Raw genomic sequence first — 14,577 nt, 5'->3', positions numbered from 1 at the left:
CAACATTCCAATTAAAGGTGTTTGGAGCACTCTAGTAGTGTCTCTATAAGGCAATATAATAGGGCTTTTTCTTCCCTAATACAACACTCCAATTGAAGGTTTTTGGAGCACTTTAGTAGTGTCTCCAGATGGAAAGATAATAAAGCATTTACTACGCTAATACAACACTCCAATTGAAGGTGTTTGGAACACTCTAGTAGTGTCCATATATGGCAAGTTAATAGGGGATCTACAACCCTAATACAACACTCCAATTGAAGGTATTTGGAACACGCTAGTACTGTCTTTATATGGCAAGATAATTGGGCATTTACCACCCAAATACAACACTCATATTGAAGGTGTTTGGTGTACTCTTGTAGTGTCTCTGTCTGGCAAGATAATAGGGCATTTACAACCCAAATACAACACTCCAATTGAATGTGTTTGGTGCACACTCGTAGTGTCTCTATAGCTAGATAATAGGACATTTACAAACCTAATTCAAAGCTCTAATTGAAGTTGTTGGCAGCACTCTAGTAGTGTCTCTACATGGCAAGATAATATGGCATTTGGAACCCTAAAACTACACTTCAATTGAAGGTATTCGGAGCACTCTAGTACTGTCTCTATGTGGCAAGATAATATGGCATTTGCAACCCTAATACAACATTTCCATTGATGGTATTTGGAGCACTCTAGTAGTGTCTCTATATGGCAACATAATAGAGCATTTACTACCCTAATACAGCACTCGAATTGTAGATTTTTGGAGCACTCTAGTATTGTCTCCAGATGGCTAGATAATAGAGCATTCACAACCCTAATACAAGACTCCAATTGAAGGTGTTTAGAGAACTCGAGTTGTGTCCCTAAATGTCAAGATAATAAGGCTTTTACAACCCAAAATAAAACACTCTAATTGAAGGTGTTTGGTGCACTCTCGTAGTGTCTCAATGTAGCATGATAATAAGGCATTTACTACCCTAATACAACACTCTAATCGATTGATTTTCGAGCAGTCTAGTAGTGTCTCTATATGGCAAGATAATAGGGCATTTACTACCCTAATACAACACTCTAATTGAAGGGGTTTGAAGCAGTCTAGTAGTGTCTTCTAAATGACAAGATAATATGACATTTACCACCCAAATACAACACTCCCATTAAATGTGTTTCGTGCACTCTCGTAGTCTGTGTATGGCAAGATAATAGACCATTTACAACCTTAATACAACACACTAATTTTTGGGGTTTGGCGCACTCTAGTATCCAGATGGAAAGATAATAAGGCATTTACTACGCTAATACAACACTCCAATTTAAGGTGTTTGGAACACTCTAGTAGTGTCCCTATATGGCAAGATAATAGGGCATTTACAACCCTAATACAACACTCCAATTGAAGGTATTTGGAGCACGCTAGTAGTGTCTTTATATGGCAAGATAATTGGGCAGTTACCACCCAAATATAACACTCCTATTGAAGGTGTTTGTTGTACTCTCGTAGTGTCTCTGTCTGGCAAGATAATAGGGCATTTACAACCCAAATACAACACTCCAATTGAAGGTGTTTGGTGCACACTCGTAGTGTCTCTCTATAGCTAGATAATAGGACTTTTACAAACCTAATTCAAAGCTCTAATTGAAGTTGTTGGCAGCACTCTAGTAGTGTCTCTACATGGCAAGATAATATGGCATTTGGAACCCTAAAACTACACTTCAATTGAAGGTATTCGAAGCACTCTAGTAGTGTCTCTATGTGGCAAGATAATAGGGCTTTTGCAACCCTAATACAACACTCTAATTGATGGTTTTTCGAGCACTATAGTAGGGTGTCTATATGGCAAGATAATATGGCATTTACTACCCTAATACAACACTTCCATTGATAGTACTTGGAGCACTCTAGTAGTGTCTCTATATGGCAACATAATAGAGCATTTACTACCCTAATACAGCACTCGAATTGTAGATTTTTGGAGCACTCTAGTATTGTCTCCAGATGGCTAGATAATAGAGCATTCACAACCCTAATACAACACTCCAATTGAAGGTGTTTAGAGAACTCGAGTTGTGTCCCTAAATGTCAAGATAATAAGGCTTTTACAACCCAAAATAAAACACTCTAATTGAAGGTGTTTGGTGCACTCTCGTAGTGTCTCTATATAGCATGGTAATAAGTCATTTACTACCCTAATACAACACTCCAATTGAAGGTGCTTGAATGACCTAGAGGATGCATTCTATTGGCGATTTGACAAATTGGGGGTTTTCAGAACAAAGTCTACTGGTTATGAGGGGGAAAATCTCGTGGGAATTTACAAAAAATATGGAAATATAAGGCTCCTCACACTGTACAAATTTTTGGTTACGTACTATTACTGAACAGGACCCTGACGAAAGAGAACCTGAGAAGACGAGGCATGAACTGTAACACCTCCTGAATCATGTGCAACAACTACCCTGTAGAGTCAGCAGCACACCTGTTCTTTTTATGCCCATACGCAACAACAGTATGGTTCCATCTTGGAATTAGGGGAGACAGCATCATCACGGCAAATCAGATGTCAGTAGAGGCGATTTGGAACCAATGTATAATCAGAGCAAGATCTAGAAGTTTAAACATTGACCAACACATGACCAAGGTGCTTTGTGGGGTGTGGGAAATCTGGAAACAACACAACGAGGTCTTATTTGGAGGAAGGAAAATACCACCTCAGACACTAGTAACAACAATAAAACAAGATGCAGAGCTGTGGGGGAAACACTGCTGAGAACACACTTTTAACCACTTATGAGTTGCTCTGAATATGAACACTGGTACGGTGCTCTGAATGCTGGTGCAGTGGTACTTTTGTTGTAGTGTTTAGTCTTTAGTTTTTAGATATCTCTACTACTTGAGAGGTTTTGTAGTCTTATGATTTATGTAGTTGTAGTGTAGTTTCTTTGTAATTTGTATTTCATTTTCTCAAAACGTTGTACACATATTTTAAATTCAATACAGCTTGGCAGCCACTGCCAACTTTCTCAAAAAAAAAAAAGAGGGAGAGAGAGAAAAATGGAGGGTCCACAAGGGCATTTTGTTAATTATTTTAAAGGAGGGATATTTTGTTTGAAAATTTTAGAAAGTCGGGTAATTTGTAAAATTTCCCAAGCCCACACCGGTACTTCAAGCTCACACTAGTACTTCACTGTTACTTGTCAGTAAAATGACATTAATTTGGTACTGAACAAGTGCCTTCTGAGGTTAAAATCGATTCTAACGTTCTAGAAGAATTGCTATCAATTTTAGCTTTGCTCGGATTTTGTCTCTGTGAAAAACTTAAGCTGCAGAGAAAAAATGGTTTAATATGGGATACTGGGCCCACACCAAAATTCTTAATTGGTCCAATCATGAATCTTTGATGAAGTATCCTGATAATTCTCTACACCTACAAAATACCAAGAGTTTCTAAATGAAATTACAGAAACAAAAAAAAGTGAAAATCCAAATATTTGAATTAGTTTTGTTTCTTTCATTAACAATTATATATGTTCATTGTTACCTTTGCCCTTCTTGCTCGAAGAGCTGATTCTTGAGGACTTCACTTGTCTATCCTGAAGCACGTAATTCTTTAAAGCTATTTTTCTCATAAGAACCAAAGAAACGAGTAATGGGGAAGAAGAAGAGGCTTGGTTATTAGCAAAGAGAATGAAAAGACAAGGGCAAAAATGCAATTTTATTTTTTATTAGTATTAATTAGTGTTGTTAATTGATTAAATAACTAAATGGGGATATAAATAAATTGAATGAGTTTGAATGGGGAAATAGCTAAATTTAAAGTTTTGATGGGTAAATATCTAATTGGTGAAGTTATGTTGGGTATATATTTAAATTTCTCTTATTTTAATGAGGATAAAACGTTTGAGAAATCAATATCTAAAAAATTTCAACATCAAGATAATTTTACAATCTCTTAAAGTCAATCTAAACAAAATCGACATGTCTTATGTTTTCGTTAAAAATGATGTAGATTGCGACAAAATATCATTTTTTTTTTTAAAATTAATTATGAGTTTTTAAAATTTTAAAAATATAAAAATATTGAAGGTACTAAAAAATAAAAACATCTACACCCACCTTTATTAACCTTCATTGAACTGTTACAACAACCAAAATGCAATCTTTGCACAAATCCAACAAGAACTAGACATTCAACCACCTCAAAAATACCAAATATATACATTTCAACATACTTTTGAGTCCTTTACAGGGTCTTCAGGTTGCAGTATATTGAACATTTAATTTTTGTAATTAACTAAACCATCGTGATACCAAAGCACCGTAATTTAATTCTTTAGGAAACAAATGATTTAATCCTTACTGCACCAAACTCAACTATTACACTCTTGATTTTGTCCAAACTAAATGTTAGGTTGAAACAACTGATTTGAAAACAAAATAAATTAGGGAAAAAAAACCCAATTTGCATCATAGCAAATGCTAACAGGTGCATCAAGACTACATATTTCATTTAACATCACAAGGTACAAGTATCACAATAAGTAAGCATTAAGTACTGTCAACAACAACAATAAGAGTTCCTCTCAAGATAGAGCAAAATAAGAAGGTTGGAAATATTACTGGACTCAATTTCCTAATATCTATAGCATCCAATCTCAAGCCAACGATAACTTCAAAAGTATCTGGAACGATAGCCTGCAATAAAAAAAAATTAGTATTAACTACCATAATGCTTTCCAAATCACCTTTAGATATCGAAATCTTGAAATAAGGCTGTGAAAGAGGATGACAGTGACAGCCAAACAAATCTGTTACAAAGTGTCTTCATAATTCTAAATGAGAAATAAAAAAATAATTGAATCTCTTGTTGGAATAGGGGAATTGGGCACAATTTACAGTGGCTTGACAATGATTATTCAATTTATCTAGATTTATTTTTTCTATAAAAATAACACTGTGAATTCTAAATTAATATTGGTCCTACAAAAGTTAGAACCAACCGAATTTTTTATTAATAGTAATAAAAAGATAAACTACAAAAAATAGGACCGAAATCCAAAATCTCAGATTGCAGAACTGACACTACGAGTTATGGTGTTCGTCGCAAATGTCGTAATTTAAAATATTCCAAAATCGGATAAAAAAAAACTTCGTGAACTCAAAACAAAAATATTTGAATGAAGACTATGGAGTCCATAGCCATATGCCATAAATTTAAATTTTCTCTATAAGTTATATTCACGTCATAAACTAGTAAACTATCAAATTCGCCCAAAAACTATTTGCTTTTTCGGAAATAAATCTGTTGTGATCCGTAGGAATTGCAGGACCTGTTATTTCAAATCTAACATTTTATTAGTGGTAATTGTTCATTTCGATTCTTACTTTTTGACCTTGGCATAATTATCATGTTTAATACAGTATCCTGTCAATAAAAGATTATAATTGTTTATCCTTTTTGTTAAAAATGATTTATTTTTCTGAGATAGAATTATGGTTAACTTTTTTACCTTCTTTATTTCTTGGGCGATAAAAAAAAGTTAAAATTATATTTTTTGTTATGACGATATAATATGCACAAAGTGGAATTTTTTTTGTAAACCATAAATAATTAAATGAATTTTACGGAACTAATATGATGATTTTTTTTTTTAAAAAAAACATAAGGACCGTGGGGTTCCCACGGTCTCAAAATTGTCTTTTCCCCAGACCGTGGGGTTCCCACGGTCTCAAATTTTTATTTTTTTTTATTTTTTTATAAAACATAATTTTTTTATTTTTTGTATTAAAATATTAGAAATGTTGAATATATTTCTTTGAAAATAGATGAAATACAGTATAATTTGATTTATTAGAAAGACTGCAATAAATAACCCGGATCAATATTTTTCAGGTCGGGTTTTTTGTGGCTGTAAGAAAAATTAATATATTTTTTTATGTATTATTGGAAAAAAATTAATATATTTTTCAGGTCGGTGAAAGAGCTAATTGAACCTAGAAGTAGGTCCAATGCCCATCGAACCTACTCCTATCTCTTTCTTTGCACTTTATATGACTGATCGGGCCTCTTGCTAGGTCAGAGCTGGAACCCTTTTTATCTTGTGGGCATTTCTGTAGCCGGCCTATTCACCCCTTCAATGAAAATTCCTGCTTGGGTCGAACTTTGAACCTGGTTTGATTTGGTTTGATTTTCTCCCGTGTTGGCATGTAGCCATGTAGAAAGACCTCCTGTAGTCCTGTTTCTGTCTCCTCGATCATAACAGAATTTATTGCTCTGTTGTCCTTCCTCTACACGCCTTTCTCGAGCACCGCTTTGAGAAAACATTCCATCTGTTTTCTGAGTTAACTTGATAGCTTTGTACCGAAGGGAAGGGTTGATATTAAGGAATCTCAGCCTGCTTGGAATTCGAGCTATCATTGGGAGCAGAATTATTGGGCTTTGAGATTCGTGCCAAGTTAGAAAGAACGGTACAGATCTATTAATTGTAAAAGATTCTCTGATATATCAGGTAATGGAGAGGATGTGAATTCGTAATATGTCCCATTGGGTGGCATTCGTTTTGTCACACCTAATCCCGCAATTTTGTGTTGCTATCTTTTGAAATTTTGTTGTTACTTCTTCCCCTGTTATTTGTGTGTGTCTGATTTTTGCTTTGGCTGAGACCGCCATTTTTGGTACTTAAACATTCTTTACCTTCGTGACCTTTTTCTTCACCCGCATTGTCTCTGTTTTCCCCTTAGCTCTCCCTTGCATGATTGCATCATATTTGATTATTGTTCTAGTGTTGACTGTTGAGTGGTTACGGACTTACGGTTGCACACCGAAGTTACACGTACAACCATTGGTCTTTTCCGAACCAATTATTTTATTATAGAGCTCCTCTCACATGTAAGAATTTATTTTATAAACCATAATTAGAAAAAAAAAATTATAAAACTAATCTGATTATTTTTATTTTTTTTTAAATTATAAGGACCGAAATGGCATTTCGGTCCCGAAATTTTTTGTTTTTTTTGGGGACCAAAATGACAATTCGGTCCCAGGTGTTTTTACAATTTTTCAACGTATTTTTTTTCTCAAAATTTGTGAAAACGGCTAGAAACGAAATGCCATTTCGGTTTCAAAAAAAAAAGAAACCGAAATGGCATCTTATAGTTTTTGTAAAAAAAAATCAATCAAGTTGGTTTGAAAAAATATTTTTTTCATTTATGATTTCTAAAAAAAATTCCACATATAAATCTAAACTTTTTTGGTACAACATTTTACCTGGGCAATCTAAAGAATCAAATACTCCACGTACATAATCAATGATTAGTATATAACTAGCGTTGTCAATGGCACCCTTTTACCCGTTCACTCGACCCTTATTGTGTTCGAAAACACGAATAAGGGTTAGATTTTTTTTCCCATTAGCTAATCGGATACGGATAAGGGTAATGATTTTTCTTCCGTTATCTTACATGTTTTCGTATAAGATAATTTTAAAAAATAAAATTATATATATAGATATATATTTGTATGAAGATAATATATGATACAATAAAATTTTGTATTTTATTAAAATTTGATAATACAAATTAGTTGTATTATTTATTTTTTTCTTATTTTAAAAAATATTTTACCAAAAGCACAAATCAAAATGTTAATGGTATTTTTTTTATCCGTTTACCTGACCCGTACCGTATTCGAAAATATAGGTAAGGGTAAAGATTTTTTTTCATTATCATAACGAGTACGGATATGAAAATATCTCCACCCGACCCGTATCGTATCCGTTGACACCCCTATTAATAATCATATTACTAGCGCATATATATTGCTGTTAGCGCTATGCATCTTTGTTTTTTTAGAACATATTGGACTGTAATAAAATATTTTAGTATTGGGCTTTACATAACTTCATCGCAGGTAACATATGTCCGAATTTGCTCCAAATAACATATAGGACAGTGTATTCGTAGATTATCCTCTTGGTATCTGTATCTGTTTAAAATGATTTTTTATTTTGAATTTCGACATTTATTTATGATCTGTATTTGTTTTTATATCTGATCATTGAAAAGCGGATACGAATTTGATATTACAATTATCCACTCCGAATTTGATTACAATACCACATAAATAAGTTGTAATATTATGTGTACAACCATTACATATTAGAAAATTCAGAACTCGTTCTTGTTTAATTTACATTTCCTTGTTCATAATGGGACTACAATGATTTGCTGATATGCGTTTTGTCATATAATAAAAAAATGATTTTCCATTTTTATCTTGAATTGGCCGTGAATGAAATATTAACAACACTTGATTTTTTTTTTTAATTAAAGGTTGGACGTTAAGCCACCAAACTATTTAATATTCACAAAGTGTTGTTTATTTCAGATTTCAAACCTGCAACCTGCAATCTTCCACACGAAGAGCATTGTAAAGACTAGTTCTCATGATTCAAATTATTTAAAATAGTAATGTTTGCATCTCATTGAAACATCTAGTTTGGTGGAACATAAATACATAATTTATACCATAATTCTCATTAACAATTGATAATTAGATTTTTTTTTTTCTTAATTAGGATGCTCACGTTTTCATCCCAAGACTGTTTTGTTAAAATCTTTATCCGAAACTAACAGTGGGCAGTGTCAGTAATTGAGGAATTGATTAAACTCTAGTATGGTAGTTGTCAGTTGATGAATTAATTGAGAATTTGAGAGCTAGCGTCGTCGGCTGCTAGTTTCAAAAACCAGAAGCTAACAATATTGATCAGTTGAAAACTTTTTCAAATCCTTGCAAAGTTAATTGACCTATTTTAATTAATTTTGAAAGCTCCAAAAATTGGTAAATTCTTCCAATGAAAATCCAAAAACCTTATAATCCTGCTTTATTGAAATCTATGGTAATATTTATCTAGTTTCAGTTCCCTTTTTTTTTATGTTTCTATTCCACAAAATAAGTGTTGAAGGAAGGATATTTTGAAAATTCTTGATAGCTTTTAGTATTACCCGAGTACAAAGAAGTATTTTACAGGGTTTAAGTGCAAAAAAGTAATCATAAGCATTTATTTCTTTATTAAAAAATTGAAGGTAAGTTGTCGTAAACTTCTAATAGGGTACTGTCATCTTGTCGTTTCCCCTTCCTTTTCGATTGCTCAAAAGTCGTTCGCAAGCAGGAGTACAAAAGATTTGTACTTTCGCCTCTTTCTCTCGCAAGTGTTTAGGTAAATTTGTTTTTCGTCTCCCCTTCTTATTGGATTTTATTGTCGTTTCAAATAAATTTTACGAGCTTTCTTTCTTGAAAATTCGTTGTCCTGAGAAGCTTTTTACATGGAACTTTTTTTGCCTGAATTTCCCCAAAATGAAAAGGCATTTTTAGGAGTCTTTCTTGGCGCCAAATGAAAAAAATTTGTAATTAAAATGAAAATTCGCACTAATGTTCCCTCCTCTTATCGTTTGGAAAGGAAATTTGTTATTGTTAGAAATTCCTTCTTTAGGTTTATTTTAAATTATTATAACAGAGTTTTCCTAATCCAACCCTGGTTTTTTATCTTTAGGTTCAGGGCTTAAGCATTTCTTTTCTTAAATGTGGAGGAACTTTTTACCCCCGTCTTTTATGTACCAAAAAACGGTCAGCTTACCAAATTAGGTTTTATGTAATCATTTTTTGTTTGAGTTTCAAATGACAATATTAATGTATTATAATGCAGTGCAAATAGGGTTTAGGGGAAAAGGGTGTATGGGTATTTTTGAAAAATATCCAAGGGGATACTTCTCCCTAGTTTTTTAATTGTAATAGCCCGTTTAACATTTCATTCTTTCTTAGCATACTAAAATAGTTCTTGATTGCATTTCGTGATTTGGATTTTGCTGACAGAGGCATTAACTGGAGAGAAACCCATGGCTGGCAGGTACGTTGTTTCTGCTAGAAACATATTTATTTGTTTCTAATTTGATTCTATTCTTTTTAAGTTAGCATCTGTGATGATCTTTCTGGGGTATGATAGGGTGGGCTTATAAAATATTGAACTAAAACACAAGCAAATGCATCTTTTCCGGTGTGGTTTTTTTGGCCATTTCCATACCTGCCATATAATTGAGCACCTTAAATACTAATGCACTAGACAAATTATGAGATAATGACTATGTAGCTATATGCTTAAATTACTTAACTCAACCTTATTCCTAGAATACTATTTCTTTGATCATTGCCAAAATCAATATACAGACGTAGAGGTGGGTGTAGTGCATTTAGATCAAGGGACGGAAGATTTTCAACCGAGAACAAACAGAAAAGAACTGGGCAGGACAACAGCTGCTCACCAGAGCACAAATGGATAAAAACTGGACATCATCCGGACAGGTCAAGACGCAATGTTTCCCCGGAGAATAAACCAAGAATAGGTGGATTGGATCGGGGTAGGTCCAGAGGGGGAGGTAGTACTGATCCGAGTTGTCTTAGCAGGTACATGTATTATGCAATAGTAACCTGAAAGCTTATAAATTATCACTGCAGTAGAACATGATATTATGCAATAGTAACCTGAAAGCTTATAAATTATCACTGCAGTAGAACATAAGCATTTGAGTCGTGTCACAATTTTATAGAAATATTTCAGTTATTTTTGCTGGTTAGGAGTTGATAATTGTGAATACTTATTTGCTTCAAATATTTTTGCTATTTACTCAAATATAAGAGTCCTTTGATTTCAACGACTGTTATCTCTGGTCTAACACCCATTTCTCTCTTGGGTTCTGTAAAACGTTCAACAGGAGTCAAGGAATGAGTCCTACTGATGCCAACAAAACAAAAGACGAAAGGGAGAAACAGTTAGGCTTTTTATCTCCCCCAAGAAAATGCTCTGATCTAAATGAAAAGACTGGATCTGACAGGTGGGGTCCAGAATCAACGAAGAATGCTAACCAAAAGGAATCTTATTGGTGGTGTCAAGACTCTTCATCGATCAAAAAATCAATTAGTGCATACTAATTTTAAGCCATTTATAACAATTAATTTGCAGAAGGGGAGGACAGAAACCAAGCAACCAAAGCCGTTCACCAGCACCCAAATGGAGAAGAACTGGATGGGATGTGGAGAGGCCAAGAGGTAGAGACACCAGTTACTCACTTGCCAACAAACAAAGAACTGGCTGGAGCCGAGGTGGGTCCGGTTACCGAGGAAGAGGTCGGACCAATTCACCATACAGATGCCAAAAGAGGTATGAACCTTTTCTATTCATTTACATAATCAGAGGTTCTCTCTCTACTTTAATGGGTGATCCTCACTTAGTTTCAAACTTGAACTAAGAGACTCTTTCTACAGCCCGGTTAGCAGGTCTAGAAGATCACCTAGTTTACAAAGGAGCCCCAGTCGTGTGCCCAGAATGGATCAAGATAGAGAGAAAAAGGATGGCTTGGAGGGTAGGTATGACAAGAAAACGAATTACGGAGATAATACTGTAATGGAAGAAAACAACATTTCACAGGAGCTGCAGATTTCATCTCAATATCATGAGGATGTGAAAGAAAAAGCAGTAAAGAACTCACCAAGAATAGAACATTCAATGAACCCAATGGCATCTCAATGGGATAATGATGTATGTATTGCAAGTTCACATGCTACCAGTACCTTTTCAGTGAATCCAACTGCCTCTCAATCTCTCTCAAATCAACAGAATCCAATCATGGCTTCCAAGGTGGGGATGTCACAAACAAATCAAAATAGTGTTGCTGAGAAGCCAAATACTGATGCAGTTATGCAACCTATATCATGCACATACACAAATGTGGGGACCTCTCAGGCTAGAGGATCAGATACTGGGTCTGAGTTGTCTGCTGTCAATCCAGTGGACCCAACTCCTGAGGTTCCCAAGCTGGGACAGTCACAACTGAACCAAAATCACTTTGTGGCAAATGGAACAGCAGCAGGAGAGAAACCCAATGAGGTTGATAACCACAGCTTTGAATGGGCACTGATAGGTTTTGCAAAGCCAAAGCTGAAGCCGTTTTGGTTAAATCGGCACTTGAAAGAAGCCGATTACCAGCAGATACTTAGTAAGTTTGTGAATAATGTCACTCGATCCCTTGGAACTTATGTCCCTCAGACCCATGAGAACATATGCAAGTTTGTAAAAGAACAAAATGACTGTCTGAGCAAATTTCTACAGGTGTGTATATAGTTTTCTCTCTTTTGATTAAGTAAATTATGTTCCTTTTACTTCGGGTTCTTTTTTTTTTTTAATGAACTTGATAAGTTTCTAGCTAGTTTATCATAAAATATATATCATACTTTCCTTCTACAGATGTACCTGGGAAGGTTTGTGAGTGAGGACGTCATAATATATATGAGGTACATTGTCAGTTCTTATGTATTGTTGAGTGGTATAAACACTGTAGTTACATAATATTTATTTAAATTGAGATAAATAAGTCTTTCTATCTTTTTGCATACATAAATTCAATGGTTTTCCTATGACAGTAGTATATAATAGGATTTGTATTTTGCAGATAGCATAGTACTGTCACATGCGTTGTTATATTGGTGAACAATCAGTTTACACTTGTTTCATATGGATTATGTTGATATTATTTAAAGAAGGATATTGTTAAGAGACTTTTCAATGGAGTTTAAAGTTGATTCGTTAGGTACACAAAAAACAAAAAGGATATATTTAAGGCTTAATGGGTCATCTGTTTGTTTATATAGGTGATTTATGTGAGAAAGGACTAGCGAAGAGTTGAAATTTATGGGCTGTTCTGTTCAATTTATGTCAGGCTTCACCATGGCTTATTCTATGTTTTCCAGATTAACTAGTTTAGCAGAGAACTTCATTCCTGCTCACTGTGTGATACCAATACTATTCTTATTATATCTGAGCCTGTTTTTTGTAGGACAATTTAGTGCATGCATCTCTGATCTGATAAATTTTAATGTATTAAGTATATCATGTATGTGTAGTACAACCGCCATAGTGATTAAAGAGGAAGCGGCTGTGTTGGCTGCACCGGCGGATGAAGTGCTAGCGGAACAACCTCTTAATGATCATCAGGCTGAACCTGAAGGCCTCAACCCACAGGTGCTGGTCAACCAGACTGCGGCCTCTGACAACCCCGCTGCTGAGGAGGAAAAACTGGATGGTGACACTGAGCACAACCACCAGTATGAACTGCACGACACTGAAGGCGACGAATCAGTTCTGGATGCCTTCAACTTTGACTCTGAAGATGATCTCCTGCAAGATGAAGATGGAGGCAATGCCTCTGTTTAGGCAATGACTAGGCTAAGTTTTATGTTTTATTTTCTATTTCTGCATCCTTTTTGTGGTTCTGAATTAGTGATGAGCACTACATCTTTTGTGTAATCAGCAATGTCAATGGAACCTAAGAATTTCTATTTCTTTTTAAAATTCTCAATTGGAATGTGCGAGACCTTGGTGATTTAAACAAGTGCATGATTATCAAAAATACGGTTTTTAGATGTGTCAGATTTACAAGCTGTCACGACACCAAGGTTGGAAGGAACAAAACCGGAAGGAGATAAGCAGGAAAGGAATCTCACCAATTCGGAGGCAATCACCATATCATCTCTGTAAATTAGTCTAGCTGTATAGGATCTTTGATTTGTATTGTATTTGTTTATTTCTAAATATAGATAGGAAGAAAAAAAAAAAATAATAAATATAGGGTGAGGCGCATGTACAGTGGTTAAGAAAAAACAGAGGAAAAAACTAGAATTTGTAATACCGATTTTTGATAAATAAAATTGAGGGAGGGAAGGGATTTCTTGGGAGGCTTGTGTTCTCTAAATTGAATCAAGATGCTAATTGCGACCCTGCTCCAGAAGACGATAAATCCTTGTAATTCATACTGACAACTAAACAAGGTTCAGTTTAGACCCTTTTATTCATACTGACAACTAGAATCCTTCTAATTCTTTAGCAATTCCCATGCTTTATAATATTCGTAGAAGGCTCTCCAGTCCGCTTCCATGGGTGGTTTTAATTGAGAGCATGTTGTTGTAGCTCCTGACAGTCGGTGTAATTTGCTCCGAAAAAATAATAACGCATCAGACATGATAATTATGCCAAGGTCAAAATGGTAAGAAAAAAAGAATAAGTTGACAGTTGGCACTTATGAAATAAAATGGTTTCCTACTATCATGATATCATCAATAAAAGATCGCGCGTCTATCTCTCATTTATCAGAAAGTTCATCATTTTTTCACTTTAAAATTCTTATATAGTTCACTCTTAATATATATACATAGTTCCTTCTTTTTTATGCACTAAAAACCGTGCTAGAGCATTGGACGAAATGATTTGTCATTAACAAGCTAAATTAATTAAAAGGCATAAAATAATTAAAAATTTAACACATATGCACATGATACATACGTTTACATATTATGTAAATTAAAAACGATGGGACTTGATTCGTTTATTTACTATTCAATAAAAAAAAATTGACAATTTAGATTTAATACTATCTTGGGATGATTTGAGAAACATGTATCGAACAATTGGCTAAAGCACTGCTCTCAGTATACGAGATGACGTGTTTGAAACTGACTGCATATCACTAAAGTGATTTAAGAACTT

General features: G+C 34.4%; 1 protein-coding gene across 1 annotated transcript in view; it reads left to right on the top strand.

Annotated features, from left to right (window-relative positions):
* LOC144552475 (uncharacterized) overlaps positions 1 to 12,425 on the top strand; it is a 37,204-nt gene extending 24,779 nt beyond the window's left edge. The window contains exons 2-7 of the mRNA XM_078300455.1: positions 9,858 to 9,891; positions 10,209 to 10,445; positions 10,754 to 10,873; positions 11,002 to 11,199; positions 11,289 to 12,147; positions 12,283 to 12,425. Of these exons, the coding sequence (XP_078156581.1) occupies positions 9,858 to 9,891; positions 10,209 to 10,445; positions 10,754 to 10,873; positions 11,002 to 11,199; positions 11,289 to 12,147; positions 12,283 to 12,384 (1,550 nt within the window). The 3' untranslated portion in view covers positions 12,385 to 12,425. The remainder of the gene's footprint in view (positions 1 to 9,857; positions 9,892 to 10,208; positions 10,446 to 10,753; positions 10,874 to 11,001; positions 11,200 to 11,288; positions 12,148 to 12,282) is intronic.
* The last annotated feature ends 2,152 nt before the right edge of the window (positions 12,426 to 14,577 follow it).

Source organism: Carex rostrata, chromosome 4 (genome assembly GCF_964058835.1).
Source record: "Carex rostrata chromosome 4, lpCarRost1.2, whole genome shotgun sequence".
NCBI lineage: Eukaryota > Viridiplantae > Streptophyta > Magnoliopsida > Poales > Cyperaceae > Carex > Carex rostrata.
The sequence above is the reverse complement of the archived record's forward strand: the minus strand, read 5'-3'. Positions and strand labels throughout refer to the sequence as shown.